Below are 18628 nucleotides of genomic sequence, written 5' to 3' on the forward strand. Positions count from 1 at the left end.
CTACCTCCTGTCCTCTTGATCCCCTTCCATCACAAATTAGTAGATCCCTGTCTCCTGTGCTCATTACCAGTCTAACTAAAATCTGTAATCTATATCTTTCTACTTACCCAAACTCTCGCAAATTTCAGACCCATCTTTCAACTCCCATGCCCTTTCAAGCTTCTCGAGAGAATTGCCTACACTCGCCTTACACACTTTCATGCAGCAAACAACGTAATGGATCCTCTTCAGTCATGCTTTTGCTCTCAACACTCCACAGAGACTGTGCTGACCATGGTTGTCAATGATTTGATAACAGCAAAAATAAAAAAACATTACTCTCTTCTAATTCTCCTGGATCTCTCAGCTGCATTTGACACTGTTGACCACTCTCTCCTCATACAAACACTACAATCCCTAGGTCTTGAAGGCACTGTCCTATCCTGGTTCTCATCCTACCTATCTAATCGCTCTTTCAGTGTTAATTTCTCTGGATCCACCTTTGCTCTGCTTCCTTTATCAGTTGGATTTCCACAAGGCTCAGTCCTAGGTCCTCTGCTATTTTCTATCTGCACCACTTCTCTTGGAAAACTAATAGGCTGCTTTGGATTTCAGTATCATCTCTATGCAGATGATACACAAATCTATCTATCCTCTCCTGATCTCTCACCATCTGCGTTGTCTCACGTTACTGACTGTCTTTCTGCCATTTCACCTTTGATGTCTTCCCGCCAGCTCAAACTCAATCTTTCAAAAACTGAATTAATAATATTCCCACCCAAAAACAGAAGCTTCCTGCCTGACATTTCTATTTCTTGTGATAACATGACCATAAATCCCACCCAGCAAGCTCGCTGCCTAGCTGTAATCTATGACTCACAACTATCATTTATTCGCCACATCAACTCTATATATAAATCATGTTACATACATCTAAAGAACATTTCCAGAATATGCATTTCTTACACCAGACACCGCAAAAACCTTAATTCATGCACTCATCATCTCCTGCATCGACTATTGCAATTCTCTCCTTACTGGTTATCCTAAAGTCAGACTTGAAGCCCTACAATCTATTTTGCATGCAGCGGCTAGATTGATTTTCCTTGCAAACTGTTCTTCCTCTGCTGAGCCACTCTGTCAGTCTCTATATTGTTTGCCTATATTTCAACGAATCATACATTTACTTACTTGTCTCAAAATATCTTCCTACTCGACACCTCCGTTCTGTACAAGATCTGCATCTCTCTTCCACTCTCTTCTCATGCTCTCATTCTCAGTTACAGGACTTTTTTCGGGCTGCACCCACTTTGTGGAGATCCCCCCCTCGCACAGTAATACTTTCCTCCAGTCTTCAAACCTTCAAGCGTTCTCTGAAAATCCATCTCTTCAGACAAGCTTATGATATTCCTCAACCACCATCTTAATCTCCCTAGGTTACGCTATTACCACCCTCTACACAGCTAACACAAGACAACAACCCTCTGACCAACATTGCTACATACACAGCCCACTCAATACTTTTACCTTTGCATTCTAGCTGGCCCAGTGTGCAATATGATGTAGCACATGCCCTTGTTTTTCAAATTCCCATTGTCCCATAGATTGTAAGCTTGTGAGCAGGGTTCTCTTACCTCTCTGTCTGTATGTATTACCCAGTATTGTTATATTAATGTTTGTTCCCAATTTTAAATTGCTGCGGAATTTGCTGGCGCTATCTAAAAAAATTATGATGATGATGATGATGACATATCAGCAGAGTCTGGCCTAGTGAAGTGGTAAATTAACCATTACCACTATATGCGCAGCTGCCTTTTTTTTTATAAATTGTAATGATATTCTCTATCACTGTCACGAGCCGCGGCGGTATCACAGCCGCTGCGGCTCGCTTACTGTGCTCCCCAGAGTCCCAGCCATCACCTTGGCGTCCCGGCAGTATAGGAATCTGGGCACGCACGCGCAGTATGTAATCATTAGATTCAGCCTGTGGGCTGAATTAGCAGACATTAGCCTGCAAGTGTGCATGTCAGGGCCAAGCCCTGATTGGTTTTCTTTATGGCAGGCAATTAGCCTGCAAGTGTGCACAATCCAGGGGCAAGCCCTGATTGGTCCATCTGTGTACTTAAGGCAGTGAGGTCTGCTGCTTCATTGCTGGTTATAGCTTCTGTTACCAGTCTGCTGACCTGCTCTGCTCCTTGCTCCTGTCCTTTGGATATTCTGTTGGATTGCCCGTGTATGACCCCTTGCCTGGATTTGGACCCTGCCTGTGTTTCTTGTGACCCCGACCTCTGGCGTGTTTACCGACCTTCCTGTTTGCTCGTGACCCTTGACCTCGGCTTGTTAATTGGATTTGGTGTCTGCTGCCGGCCCTTGACCCTTGCCTGGACTTCACTTCGCTTGCCTGGGTTCTCCCCAGCCGGTACACACTTCACGACCCTCTGTCAGTCTGCAGTCAAGTCTATCCCCACCACCAGGGGCTCCAGTGAACACCTGACTGGCAGAGTAGACTCCGGGTTATGCTGTATCGGTTAGAGGGGTTCCTAGCAATCACTACTTATTCATAAATAGGCACCTATAGATCTTATAGATAAACAATTTACTATTAAGGTTTACAACATCAAAATCTTAAACCTGGATGTTTGCTCTCTCCTGTGTACATCCCAGCCTTTAGTAACTGTTAACTCTCTCTTTCCACTGCTGTTTTCCCATAATTATTCAAACATAATGTTTTACCCCAATTCTAAAAAAAAAAATTCTGTCCCAGATTACCCTCTTTACTTTCAACTACCATCCCCCAACACACCTTACACTCTTCCTTTCCTCATACATCTTTCTAGACCTTTTTTATTTAGACCTTTACTCCCAACACTCCACAGAGACAGCACTGTCTTAGGTGTTCATCAACTTGATGACTACAAAATCTAAATGACTCTACTTGCTTATAATTCTCCATGACCTCTCTGCTGCAATTGACAACAACTTACTACTTATTCAAATGCTGCATTCCCTAGTTCTTCCTCTGCACTAATTTATATATACCAGTTCTCTTTGAAATATAACAAGATCTTTTGGGTTTCAGCAACACCTCCATGCAGATGATACCCATTGTCACACTTCTGTTATCACAGATGGAAGTCAAATAGCTTGATAATTCAAAAGTAAACAGGATTTTAATATCCATATCTAAAGTATCTAACAAGCAAAGTTAATAATTACAAGGCAGAGAAAGGTCTGGTGAACGTATCAAACAATTGCTATCCTAATCATAAAAGGGAGCAAGGTTCAGTGAAAGCATCTAGATGAGAGTCATACACAATACACAAGCAAAGGCTTCAGTAAGGAAGTGTCTTTTATAGGCCCAAACAGGAAATGAGATCCAAGGATTAATATTAATGAAACATTTCTGGTCATCATGGAAAAGGCTTTTCTAAGGGCAAATTCATAATAGGATGTCTCCTTCTCAATGACGTCCTCTGGCAGTCTTAGGACCAGGTGTCCCATAATACTATCCATGAAATGTTCTTACCTAAAGAGGGGCATGAGCATCTTCAGCATTTTGCCAAGAGTCATCTTCTTGACCATACCTCTGCCAATGAAGAAGATATTGTAGGGGCGTGGCTTGGATGCCTTTCAGTGTGAACATAGTTGTGTGGAGCTCTGCAGAGAAACTTCTTTTTTATATCAATATTGGGGATCTCCCTTCCCCTAATTACACACTGCACATCACATCATTGTTGTGAATTGCTAGAGCTCTTATGCTTATCCTCCTCAAGCAGGAATTCACAGTTATACGCACGGTCAGACTTCTCTATTATGCTCAGTGGTAAAAATACTGATATACCCAGTACATAAAACCCCTCACCTGCAGCAATTTTAACCCCTCAAGCAGCTTCTGGTGAAGAAAACAAACCCCAGAGGATCCGCATTGAACAAATCGACACCATTTGCCACTCTATGACGCCAGCAGCACATATCTTTATACTGCAGGGTTACCCCTATCTCCTGCAGTCATACAAACTGCCTGCTGCCGGCAGTTGCTTCCACCCGAGACAACAGTTGTTTCAGACCTCATATGCTGCACCCACACCAGAAAGCAAGGAGTGAGGCAGAACACAGCTATATTTTGAATGTTGAGCATAAGATCTGTGAGCGGGACATATTGTTTTCAGTTATTGTGGACAGTCTGCCGGGTCTGTGTTTGATTGTTATCTCATGTTTACAAATTCATGTTACTTGATATTGATTGATTAAGCAACTATATGTTCTAGTCAAATGCATGTTGTTAATTCACTTTTATGCTACCCCTAGTTAGTGTTTGTTCGCTAGTATTTTGTTTTTACCTTGGACAGGCAGGGGACCACTTCAGTCCAGGCCTTGACCCCCACACACTTTGGGAGTTAAGGAGCTAGACCTCAGGGAGGTCTTCAGGCTCCCTTTAGATTTCATACATGATCTTTGTTTAGCTGCTCTCCCACCTCTAGTGCCCTATAGTAATACATCATATAGGTGCTACCCACTTAATTTACTCCTACTGTACTCTTTAGGCACTTCCCTTGTAGGCCACCCCTCTGATGTGAGGTTTTGGTCTACACCCTTTTCCCATCTTCCACTCCTCCCCTACTTGCCCTTTCCACCCTATTTCCCCATTCCACTCATTCCTTTTCTCCCTCTGTACTTCCCTATCTCATTCTCTTCACCTGTCCATACTTAGCTGTCAACACACTCCACTTCTCCATATATTCACTTTATTTTAAGAAAGACATTTTTACACACCAGTCATGACAATTACAGTCTTATCACTAAATGTCAAGGGACTTAACACCCCCCAAAAATGGGGGTTCTATGTTATATAACACCATTAACAATCTTAACGGTGATGTTATCTTCTTACAGGAATCTCACTTCAATGCTGAAGGCCACACCTCCTTGTCCTCACGTTGCTTCTCCACGGTGTAGTACGCCTCTCACTCTTCTAAGAAAAAGGGAGTGGTAATTATGTTTCGTAGCTCTATTCCCTTCATCTTATCAGAAACCAAAGAGGACCTGGAGGGTTGCTTCTTCATACTCACAGGGAAGATCGGACACTTAGACATCACATTTGCCAATGTCTATGCCCCCAACACAGGTCATTCAGCCTTTTTTCTCCACTTTTTTCTCCACTTCATCAAATTCACAGAGGGCTGCTTCTCCTGGGAGGTGATTTTCACACGGTTATGTCACCTTCCCTGGCCAAGTCGGCTTCCAGAACTACCCCCAAGGCACTACCCCATACGAAAACCCTTCAAACACAGGTGACTGATGCTGGTCTCTTTGATATCTGGCGTGCACTGTATCCAACCTCCCGGGATTACACATTTTATTCCTTCCCACATAAATCCTACTCTCGTATCGATATGTTTCTGAGCTGCGCACACATGTTTCGGCACATTACTTCGGCGAACATCATACCAAATACGTGGTCTGACCACTCCATCCTATCACTGATGATCAACCTCCTTCAAAACCCTCGGGAACGGACCTCGTGGAAACTGAATGAGACGCTCCTTAAACTACCCCACTTTAAGGAGACCGTTTTGGCCTCCATCATACAGTAATTCACATTAAATACTGGTTTGAAGGTCCCTATGCCCGCAATTTGGGAGGCCCATAAGGCAGTTATACAGGGGGAAATTATTCAGTTTGCTGCCAGGCGGAAAAAAGAACGCTCTCTGACAGTCCATAAATTGTCTGACCAACTCAGAGATCTCGAAACTCTATACAAGCAGACCGATTGCCACACTCTATTTCAAAGTATACAAAAAAATCAAAGGAGAGATCCAAACGATGCCATTAGAGCGAACGGAACGCCAACTTAGATGGTTAAAGCAGACATTTTATGAACGGGGAGACAAGGCGGACAGAATACTGGCCAACAGGATTAGGGCAAAACGCGCCTCGCAGGTCATTTTTCTCAATTAGGGATAAAAAAGGAGCTTGTCTTTTGACCCAAGAGTTATCAACAACACATTCCGATCCTATTATGAAGCGCTGTACAACCTCCACCCTGCACAGTCTAGCCCGGAGCCAGATACCCAGACGATAGACAATTATCTGGATAAATACTCCCTAGCTATGCTTTCCCCACAGCAGATAACTGCCCTCAACTGCGAGATCATGGAAGAGGAAGTAACATTGGCCCTCAAATCCCAGAAGAGCTCTAATGCCCCAGGCCCTGATGGATTTATGATGTCATATTATAAGATCTTTTCAAAAGAACTAATGCCCCAACTAACTTCGATTTATAGCCACATAATGCAGGGAGGGGCATTCCATAATGAAACCACACGTTCTACTATAGTTGTAATTCCAAAACCAAGCAAGGACCCGACGTGTTGCACCAATTATCACCCAATCTCACTTCTCAACACGGATATAAAACTATTAGCCAAAGTATTAGCTACTCGTCTACGCTCCCACCTAACATCTTTAATTTTTCCCGTCCAGGTAGGCTTTGTTCCCACCAGACAAGCCCTGGACAACACAAGGAGAACTATAGCCATTATCGCACACATCAATAAAAATAATGTTTCCTCGGTCATCCTAGGTCTAGATGCGGAGAAGGCTTTTGACAGGCTTTTGTGGTCCTTCATGTTCCGCACACTTAGACACTTTGGCTTCCAAGGAGCCTTTCTCACCGCTATTCAAGCTGTCTATCATCGCCCCTCTTCATCTGTACTGACCAATGGGTTTCTGTCTTCCACCTTCTCCTTAAGAAACGGTACAAGACAGGGATGCCCTCTATCGCCTCTAATCTGCGTCTTTTGTATAGAACCCCTAGCAGCTGCAATTCGCCGGAATCCAGATATTCTGGGGATTCAAATAGGACCTTGCCATTTTAAACTGTCCTTATTTGCAGATGATGTCTTGTTAACGCTCTCTAACCCCATAATCTCACTTCCCAACTTGCTTAAGGAGCTGGTGGAATATGACTCAGTCTCAAATTATAAAATCAATAACTCTAAGTCGGAGGCCCTTACGCGAGACTAAATTCGCATTTCAATGGCACCCCAAATCTCTACGTAACCAAGGGATATTCATCACCAAGGATTACAACACACTTTTCCAAACTAACTATATCCCACTTTTAGAAACAACCAAAAGGGATTTAAATAAATAGAATCCCCTATACATCTTGTGGTTTGGTAAAATAAACGTGATAAAAATGAATGTCATCCCCAAAGTTTTATACCTATTTCAAACGCTCCCGATCTCAGTTCCGAGGACTTTCCTGTCCTCCCTACAACAGATATATGAAGAATTTGTGTGGCACGGTAAAAAACATTGACTTCAGTGCTCCTGCTTAGCCAAACCGGCTGTATCTGGGGGGGGGTATGGGCTACCGATTTTTGAACATTACTATCAGGCAGTCAACCTCAGCCGGATTGGTGTCCCTCATATACCATGATATCTTATCACCGACCTCTGAGACCTTGGAACCGTTCTAGACAACATGGGAGCGTGACACTCAGAGGACTTTGGACAAGGAGGGTTGGTCTAAGCTGAGGCTCAGGATATCTAAGGTATCAATTAACACCTCAATCATGGAAAAAGCATTCAAAGTTTACACATGTTGATATCTGGCTCCCACTCGATTACACAGACTTTATCCGGACACGTCTAATCTCTGCTAGACGGGGTGTGGGGGAGTGGGGACTTTTTACCATATTTGGTGGCAATGCCCTCACATCTCAACTTTGTGGCGACAGGTGACTGCGCTACTTACTCAGATCCTTGACAGTGACATAATCCTTGACCCCCTAGTCATGCTGCTTTGTTCTCCTGTGAAAACCATTGATAAACATAGGGACAAACTTGTACAACACATCTGTGCAGCTATTCGCTTACAAATTGGTTACAAATTGTTGCAGATTGGAAATCCTCATCCCCTCCATGTCTCCAGGCAGTGATCTCTCGAGTGTGATATATAGTGTCGATGGAGTACATCACAAGTCTTTTAAAGGATAAGGTTTTAAACTTTCATAAGACATGGGATTCATGGTACACATTTTATCACACTCCATTACCTGGTACTAGTTGAGCCACTCTCTCACTTCTTGACATTTAAGTATTTTTCTCTTTTCTTTTCTCTCCCAAAGTGTTGTCTCTTTTACCCAGATCACCCCGCCTAGATGGACATATATCTTGTCTTCCCTTACCACCCCCTTTCCCTTCCCCTTTCCTACATTTATACAGAAAAATCCAACAACATTGTACTTTTCCCAGCCAGGATTCCAGGCATTACCTGTCAGAAACAGGTTTACTATATTTCACAATTGCAATAAGTTATTTTGGAAAATGCTCCCTACTCTATGAATATATTTAGTAGCACATGTATATAATCTATTTTCTAGCTATATAAATTATATGCAATTAATGTCATTTTTATTTAGAAGTTGAATATCTAATGCCAATTGTTTTTCACTTTATGTTCCTGTTGTTGCCGAAAATAAATAGATTTTAAAAAAAAAGAAGATATTGTAGTAGAATTTGAAAAATACATCAAGGATCTTTTCAACTATGACTTTCTCATGATCATCAACTTGAATTATGTCATGTGCCGGACCCAGCGGCTCACTTACCACGGTCCGGTGCGCAAAATGGGCCTTCTCCATTGCGCCTCCTCCAGGCGCTAATACCTCCGCTAATATTCCGGTGGTGGCTGCCCTCTTGGACTTTTATGCTTTTCCCTATTCAGCCATTGACTAATTTGTATTGCTATTGTAGAGGAAAGTGGTTACCTCAGTGTCATATTAGGGCAGCATTGTATAGAAGCGCTATATCTGTTTGTCTATTATTGACTGACTGTTGTACATGCCCCTTCATCTTTCAGACTATATAAACTTCATATTCTGGCAATATGGGGCAAACCTGTAGCCTTCTAAGCTGCTGGAATATTTGGCTCCTCTGTATCCTGGAATCCTTTATCCATGTCTATTGGAGTTCTAGTATCCTGCCTCCATCTCTATTCATCTGGTTCTGGTATCCAGAAGCTACTTTCTTCTCAGCTAATCCTGATATCCTGGTATAATGTATCTGTGTCTATTCATCTAATCCTGATGTCACAGTCATTTGTTATTGCTGATCCACATCGGGACCCTTGGTTCTGTATAGGTGAAACTGGGGCCCTTGATTAAACCTCTGCTCATCTCGGGAATGCTGAAATATATTCCATAGTCTGCCAGAATCAGAGTAGCATTAGCGGAAAGGAAGGAGCCTTTGAACTGGGGTCTGTGCCGGAATATGGAACTGGAATCTGCAGCTGTAAGAATCTAGATCAGTTCATGGAGAGCTCTGCCCCAACAGCTGAATCCAGACACACTTAGTTGGAACCCACTACTGAAAACTCAGTCCTGAGTTCTCGACCTGGAGTGGAGAACTCGGGACTGCAAGCTAGCTACAGGCACACTGACCTGTAACCCACACACAGATTTGCACAACTGGAAATGAGCCCTCTGAGTCTTAGAGCTAGCCTCAGCTACAAGACTGATGAAAACATAAGAGCACCAGGATTCTGAGGAATGGAAGTGCTGTAGGACACCCATATGTGTTTGGTAGTATGAAATGGAGATACTTGAGAAAGATAGTAATGTCTTCAGGAGTCTGCTGAGAGATGCAGGAGCAACAGTTACTTGAACCACTTGCAGGAATATAGGCACTTTTTGTAAGCTGAACAGTTGCTGGGAAACAGGCAATTTAGTAAATGCAGAGCATTTTGTGAACAATACTGGAAACAACTGAAGTCTGGAGTCAGGGGACTATCTTCAAGAAAAGAAAGAAAGGTGTTCTGGCAATAGTCTGGACTCAGTAGCTGGTTTAAATAGGATACTCACAGTCCCAATTGGCTGCAAAGGTCATGTGAGTGCAGCTGCTGCAGTCTGGTTGGCTTCACAAGATCACATGAAAATATCCAATATGGACACACCCATGCAGCAGAACAGTCAAGAACTGTTTGTTTACAAATGGTGATACAGTGCTCAGTAATGCCGCAGGTGGTCAGGAAAAGCTCTGATGGCTGAAAGATGACACCCACGGAGATGATAAGTGTGACTAAGATCCCCGATGTGTGATACTTGGTACCCAGCACTATTTGCTTTTCAGCTAATCCTGATATCCTCGATCTGATTTTTTTTTTTAATGCAAATCCTCATATTTGTCACTACTTGCTTCTCACCTAATCCTGATATCCTTGTATTCTGAATCCGTTCCTATTCTACAGATCCTGGTAACCAGTAATTTTTGCTTCTCAGCTAATTCTGGTATCCTTGTAATGTCTATCCATTCCTAGATCACCCCTTGTCAGCTATAACATCTTCTCCTGTAAATCTGACCTGGTACCCATCCTGAGGACCTTGACCTGCTGGATGAAGCAGCAAAGCCCAAACCTCCTTGCAGTGGTCCCTGATGAACACCTTCATCTCGTTAGACTTTGTGCCTTCATGGTGGATGAAGTCAAACCAGGCAGACTGCAAAGAGTCCAATTGTCCCCGTGAATTCTGTGACAAATTTGCTCAGGAGGGTGCAAAGAGTGACCAGGAAATGGATTATGAACTGAAGGTTTTAGTAATTTTACATAGAAAACAGAGTATGTCTTCATGGAATCAAGAAGGTCCAATTTAAAAAGTCACTGAACTAATCTGTGCTAGGATCTTATATGCAAGGATCTTATATGGATCAATAAACTTGCTACCCAATTTAGTAGATGGTACCTTCATCCTTAAATGTTGAGTTGACAACCATATTTAATCATTGATAGGAAAACTTGGAGAAGCTCTTTTTGATCGGTCAGCATCATGTTTATATCTTTGTTGGGTAATTTTCAATGTCTCATTTAATAATTTGAGATTATTTTGCATTAAAATCAGTCGCTCTTCAATAGCAGTAATTGGAGAGTCACAAGGTAGATTGGGGATGTATTTGGATAATATCCTAAATTAGCATAGAAAGTGCTAAATCTAGTAGATGAATATAGTAAATTCTCTCTGTTTAGTCATTTGACTGTGGATGAAACGCAGTGGCCAAGTTCCCCCAAATGCCAAAAGATTTACAAAACAGTTTCCAAAATCTTGATGTGAATTGAACCACTTGATCTGACACCACATTAATAGGAACTCCATGCAGATGAAATACTTCCATTTTAATTAAGTAAGCTATTTATTTTGCCATATGTGTACCCTGGCATATTATAAAGTGAGCATGTCAATTACTACAAATATATTGGACATTTTCCTAGATCGAGGAAGGTCTACTATAAAATCCATGGAAATGGAATCCCATGGACATATTGTTATCGGCAAAGGTTGTAAGAGTCCAAAAGGAGAGATACAAGAAGTCTAAAATTTGGCACAAGTTTTACAAAATGATACATATTTTGTTAAGTGCTCTTCAGACTTTGGCTACCAGGATAAATGGCCTAACAGTTTTAGGCTTCTGTGCTCCTTTATGGCCTGCCAATTGAAAGCCATGGAAAACTTTTCTTACTCTTTGTGATATTACGGCTACTAGAACTGAATCTGATGTGTCAGTTTCTAAAACAAATGGAAGTGTAGGATCAGGATGAATTAATATAGTAGTTTATGTAAACTTTGCTTTCAAAATGGGAAAAGCTTTTCAGCTGCAGGTCACCATTGATATGAAGAAACCTTTTTTGTTAGTTAAGTAATGTGGGCAGCAATGCCAGAAAAGTTCTTTATAAAACGTCGATAAAAATGAGCAAACCACATAAAACGTTGTACATATTTAACATTTTAAGGTATGGGCCAACCTACCACAGTACTGACTTCAGGAATCCATACACAGTCCTTGAGGGGATATAATGTAACCCAAAAATCTAATCTGTGTGTGATGGAATTCACATTTATCCAGCTTGATGTATAATTGGTATGTACGAAGACATTGTAAAATATTTTGAACATGTTCTCGATGTTGTTGCAAAGAATTTGAAAAAATAAGGATCTCTTCATGATATACAATAATGAATAGATCAAGCAAATTTTGAAAGACATCATTTATAACATTTTGGAATGTAGCAGGGGCATTACATAAACCAAAAGGCATCATGAGACCATACTGTCCATACTTCATAATGTCCATACTTCATACTACATAATGTCCATACTTCATTCAAAAGGCTGCCTTCCATTCATCACCGGGTCGGATGCCTATTAAATTGTAAACTTCTCTTAAATCGAGCTTTGTGAAAATAGCAGCTATCCAGACTCTTTCCTATAGCTCTGGAATGAGTATAAGTGGATGTTTCTTCTTTATAGTAACTTTATTTAGTTCTTGATAGTCAATTTATGGACGCAAAGAGCAATCTTTATTTTTTACAAAAGAAATAAGAGCACCCACTGGGGATTTTGAACGACAAATAAAACCTTTAGCCTCATTTTCTACCAGGTATGTCTTTAGTGTCTTTATTTCAGGTTCAGCTAATTCATAAGTCTGACCAATAGGAATAGCAGCCCTAGATAATAGATTGATCGGACAATCATATGATCAATGGGGGCAATTTGTCAGCTATTTTTTTGTCACACATATCTAATGTTGAACAGGTAATTGTTCCTTAATGGCAGAGGGGGACACTGAGATCTAATTCTCTTTTTTTACAACAAGAGGGATCACACTAATAGCATTTTGAAAACTTTGGGGTTGAGATTCCCATTAATGGTTGGATTATTGATAGAGACTCAAGGGAGATACAAAAATATGAGAAATTTTGTTGATGAGATGAGAAAAAATTAAGATCGTTCTTATGATATGGTTCGACAATCGGGGGACATAAGTTCTGTCTCATGTGTGCTGGGAGCAGAATTCAGACGGGACCCAACAACTGTCTCCATCAATACATGAGTTTTTCCTTCTTGAAATGCTATATGGTTTTTTGTTTAGCAAAATCTATTTCCATGAAGTTACCATTGGCTCAAGAATTCAGCATTGCCAGCACTGCAATGGCTGAAATACATGAATAGCTTATCTGAAGTTGTACAGAAATTGAAAAATGATACATACAAACAATGATTCTCTTATTGTCATTGATCTTTTCTATCAATATAAATTTGTTTTCCTATAGAATGTAGGTTACATTCTATTGCAAACTACCGAAATGGATAGGAATACACTATACTACAGAAAATATACAGAACACTACAGAAAAGTATAGGAATACACTATAATACAGAAAATATACACTGCACTGCAGAAAAATATAGGAATACACTATACTACAGAAAATATACACTACACTACAGAAAAGTATAGGAATACACTATACTACAGAAAATATACACTACAGAAAAGGATAGGAATACAGTACACCATAGAAAAGATACACTACACTACAGAAAATGACTCTACAGTGATGGCCAAAGTTTTAAAAATGACACAAGTTTTGGTTTTCGCAAAGTTTGCTGCTTCAGTGTTTTTAGACCATTTTGCCAGATGTTGCTATGGTATACTGAAGTAAAATTACAAGCATTTCAAAAGTGTCAAAGGCTTTTAATGTCAAGTACATTAAGTTTATACAAAGAGTCAATATTTGCATTGTTTACCCTCTTTTTTTGAAGACCTCTGCAATTTGCCCTGGCATGCTGATAATCAACGTCTGGGTCACATACTGCCTGATGTCCGCCAATTCTTGCCTAATCAATGCTTGAAGTTTGTCAGAATTTGTGGGTTTTTGTTTGTCCACCCACCTCTTGAGGATTGACCACAAGTTCTCAATGGGATTAAGGTCTGGGGAGCTTACTGGCCATGGACCCAAAATTTTGATCTTTTAATCCCCAAGCCACTTAGTTATCACTTTTGCCCTATAGCAAGGTGCTCCATCATGCTGGAAAAGACATTGTTCATCACCAAACTGTTCTTGGATGCTTGGGAGAAGTTACTCTTGGAGGAGGTTTTGGTACCATTCTTTATTCATGGCTGTGTTGTTAGGCAAAATTGTGAGTGAGCCCACTACCTTGGCTGAGAGGCAACCCCACAAATGAATGGTCTCAGGATGCTTTAATGTTGGCATAACAAAGGACTGATGGTAGCATTCACTTTCCTTCTCTGGGCAAGCTTTTCCAGATGCCCCTAACAATCTGAAAGGGGATTCATCAGAGAAAATGACCTTACCTCAGTCCTCAGCAGTGCAATCCTTGTTCCTTTTGCAGAATACCAGTCTGTCCCTGATGTTTTTCCTGGAGAGAAGTGGCTTCTTTGCTAGCCTTCTTGACACCAGGCCATCCTTCAAAAGTATTTGCCTCAATATGCTTGCAGATGCACTCACACCTGCCTGCTGTCATTCCTGAGCAAGCTCTGCACTGGTGGTGCCCTAATCCCACAGCTGAATTAACTTTAGGAAATGGTCCTAGCAATTGCTAGACGTTTGTGGGTGCTCTAAAGCCTTCTTCACAACTTCTGAACCTCTCTCCTTGAAGTTCTCGATGATCCTAAAAATGGTTGACTTAGGTGCAATCTTACTAGCAGCAATATCCTTGCCTGTGAAGCCCTTTTTGTGCAAAGCAATGATGACTGCACATGTTTCATTACAGGTAACCATGGTTAACAGAGGAAGAACAATGATTTAAAGAACCACCCTCCTTTTAAAGCTTCCAGTCTGTTATTCTAACTCAATCAGCATGACACAGTGATCTCCAGCCTTGTCCTTGTCAACTCTCTCACCTGTATTTACAAGAGAATCACTGACCTGATGTCAGCTGGTCCTTTTGTGGTGGGGCTGGAATGCAGTGGAAATGTTGTTTTTGGGCTAAAGTTCTTTGTCATGGCAAAGAGGGACTTTGAAATTAATTGCAATTCATCTGATCACTCTTCATGACGTTCTGGAGTATATGCAAATTGCCATCATGAAAACCGAGGCAGCAGACTTTGTGAAAAATAATATTTGTGTCATTCTCAAAACTTTTGGCCATGACTGTATACTACAGGAACATTCCCTACAATACAGACAAAGATTTGGATCCAGGAAACAAGGATTTGATAAGTATCATTAATAATAATATATATGTAATGCTATAGGTGTTTGTAATGTTGATTTAATTAGTTGTATACATATAACTGTGTAGCTATTGTTTGATATCTAGGATAATTTAATCAGTATTATCACTACTAATTCTTATTAAAGATACACATGTATAGAAATAAGTGTAAGGTTAAATAGTATAGGGAATCATGGTGGTGAACCTAGGGTTAATTTTATATTGTTATACTAAGTTATGCAGCACAATGTTATGGTATATTTGTGAACTGTGAGTGCAAGTTTTACTATGCTAATAGTAAAATACTTTAACTTGAATACATACATATGTTGTGAGTATTGGTTATTTATAACAGATATATATTGTGAAGTAGCGCGGAGATACATTGGTTATTGGATAAATAATTCTGCGAGGCTTAAGAGTTATTTAGTGTGGTTAAAAAACTTAATAAGGCAACATTATTTAAGGAAAAGTGCATAAAAGTACGAGTCTATAAGAATGTATCTAAGAACAGAATAAGAGGATAGCGTGCGCAATTAAGGCGTAACTATAGGACCTTTTACACTGTCCCAACTGTAAAGCTTATCAAGTATATTTTATATTTTTGTATTAGCCATATATAAATACATGATAATACATAAAAATAAATCAGGGCAATGCAATTGCTGTCAGCTCTATAGCAGGATCTGTATCCAATTTGACTACATACATTAGTGGTTAAATTAGATAGCTCTAGTTGTATGGTAGTGTATGACTCATATGAAAACTATTAGTGTGATTAGCAGATGACAGCATGCACAGAAATGTTGCGGTTATCTGCCACCTAGATATGATCCAAATATTGTTTATTTTCATTCTTCTTTGGGGTATATACATGACAATGTTGGGCCAATTTGGTGAGATCAATATTGTTGCTGGTTGTGCCAACTTTACTACTACCTGTGCTTAATTACAATTCAATGCATTATTGATTACAATTTATTACTAGTTAGAGAGAGGGAGGTAAATATGATTCTATGGTACTATAAATCTATTTATATATACCAATTAAAAACACTTTATTTTGTTTAATGTATTTGTCATTACCCTTCCCCAAAAATAGAAAATATCCTAAGAGCATTGTGAAAAAGTATAGAGAGAAGAGAAAGCCTATTAACATTAACACGAACCTGGAAGTTTATTTAATACATTGATGGGATGATTACCTCTATGATATTTCCTTTAATGGCAGCATAGTGCTTTTCATTCATATTGTACTTTTATTGAATGTTGACAGATTTCTGTAAAAGTTTGTTCCACAATAAAACATTTGCCCTGCTATGAATAATATATACTATCGTAAACATTTCCCTTTTTTCACATTTCACATAAAAGAAAAAATATATAATTTCTGTTATCATAGATTTCTGTTTGATCCGAGGTAATGTGGCATAGCTCTACCAACTTTGAGGCAATGGCAGCATTCTAATAGCAAAATCTAAGATTGAAGAAGGTATATAACTGAACTATACATTGCATTTAACATTTTCATATAAACCTGTTACATAGAGTTTTAAATAAGTGTTAAGAATTTAATTTGCCTTTAAATCTATAGGGAATTTCCATTTTCTAATACATTTTACAGTAAGAATCCTGGATGGAATTTTAGCTTAAATATACCATTATAATGTCATGAAACACTGCACTGTTCCAGGAATATCATACATACCTAATAATTCCTGTATAATAGCACTAAATCAGTCTAGTAACAACGTATGGTAAGTAATGTAATTGTAACCTTCCAAAATCACCAGAATGCTATTAGGTATTCATAGTTCAGCACAACAATTCATTTATGTAGTGAAACCTCCTGGAACTTCAATGGTAATAAGAAGTAAGGATATTATTTCCCACATAAATGAAGCCATGTTTAAGAAAGTTCTCTTTGCTCTCTGGCATTTTGTCTTACCTGGATTTGTTCAATAATTCTGATATCCTCCTTCACGTCTGGATTGATTGCAATCACGATATCTTCATATCCACCATTGTTAACCTTTACGAGAGATCCTTTACTTGTATACAGCACTGAAAAGATTAATAGTAAAAGAAACACATTACGGACAGCCATTGTACAGCTTGCATTAGCAAAAAAAAATGAAGTAACCTCATCCAGAGCAATATAAACATCTTATCACATGAACTTTGCTACACATTAATCAAATATATGAGAACAACTCTCTATCACAAAGAAGGACGCAGAACAATAAGGAAATGATTAGTTATCTGAAATATTTGTTTGGTTTGTATAGATTTACATTTCCTTCTTTCATTGTGGAGCAAAGATTGAAAAAGTGTAATTTATTGCTGATTTAAATAGAAGGCAGGACATATTTGCAATGATTGCTGCATGTGTTCATGTCTAAGTATGCTGAGGCAGGAGTAAAAGTAGTCAGTTATATTTGCCCTTTACTTGAGTACCCAACTCTCCTAAGGGCCCGCAACCGCAGATGTATTACATATCAATTGCATGTGAAAATGCATTGCATTCATATGTGTTTTTTTACATATGTTTTACATTTGCATTTTTTTTTTTACACCAGTGGCTAATATTTGTTACAGTGAGACATCATTTCTGTTATAAGGTTCATTGGTGACAGCAAGAGCATTTCTAGCCCTATACTTTTTCCATGGATGACCTTTATCTTTTCATGGGTTGAGTAGTCCTGCCTCTTCATAGATGCAAAGATAGGACAGCAGTCCCCATGGTCACAGTACATCTTTCTAATGGGAAGAGACAAATGGTCCCAACCTGCCTTCAGTACTTTGCTGTCTCATCTGGGTTTGGCACAGATGCATGAACCAGAAGGGAAATCACAATTATATCTAACAAAATTAAAATACTAGGTTATAATATTTGAATAAAATTATTACTGATACATGCTTCATTACTCTACATTTGAGAGTGTTCTCATAGCTGTTGCTTTCTTGAGAAGGGACTTTGCTTGCTCCAGAAAACAATTTATACAGCATTGTTTTTGCATGATGCTCTCTCCCGGGCAAGTTTTTTCTAAAGCAAACAACTCTACTGCTGTGCGGGCTGGTGGAAGCCCAACCAAGAAAGAGCATTGCTCATTGAATAATACTCTTTTGATTTTGCCAGTACTCAGTTTTAATATTTATATATTTTATTTGTTATCCTCTCTTTATATAATGGCTGCATATTATGCAGCACTTTACAGATAATATATAATTATTATCTTCAGTCCCTGTCCCATTCGAGCTTACAGTCTAAATTATCTACCACACAAACAAATACTAGAGTTAATTTTGTCAGAAGCCAATTAAACTACCACCATGCTTTTAGACTGCATATGGAAACCAAACCACCAGGAGGAAACCCGCACAAACACGGGGAAAACACAAATACTACACATTTGATATTTTGTTGAGAATCTTTAAATCCTACAATAAACACAGGCTCATATTTGAGTAGATCAGGCTTTTCGATGTTTAATATATGGAGTGTGTAATGGATTATGTATAGAAGTATGTTTTCAGTTGGTTATCTAGGGTCCTTTTTGCAATCTATAGTCCGAAGGCTTTATTTTGGTAAAGAGATTTTCTGTTTTCTAATCCCTTTTATCACCTAGGCA

The 18628-nt window shown here is 39.5% G+C and overlaps 1 protein-coding gene across 1 annotated transcript in view; it reads right to left on the bottom strand.

The window, feature by feature from the left end:
* LOC142100229 (calcium-activated chloride channel regulator 1-like) overlaps positions 1-17103 on the bottom strand; it is a 77072-nt gene extending 59969 nt beyond the window's left edge. The window contains exon 1 of the mRNA XM_075184162.1: positions 16945-17103. Within this exon, the coding sequence (XP_075040263.1) occupies positions 16945-17103 (159 nt within the window). The remainder of the gene's footprint in view (positions 1-16944) is intronic.
* Between the last annotated feature and the right edge of the window lie 1525 nt (positions 17104-18628).

The sequence above is a fragment of the Mixophyes fleayi genome, chromosome 8 (genome assembly GCF_038048845.1).
Source record: "Mixophyes fleayi isolate aMixFle1 chromosome 8, aMixFle1.hap1, whole genome shotgun sequence".
Classification (NCBI taxonomy): domain Eukaryota; kingdom Metazoa; phylum Chordata; class Amphibia; order Anura; family Limnodynastidae; genus Mixophyes; species Mixophyes fleayi.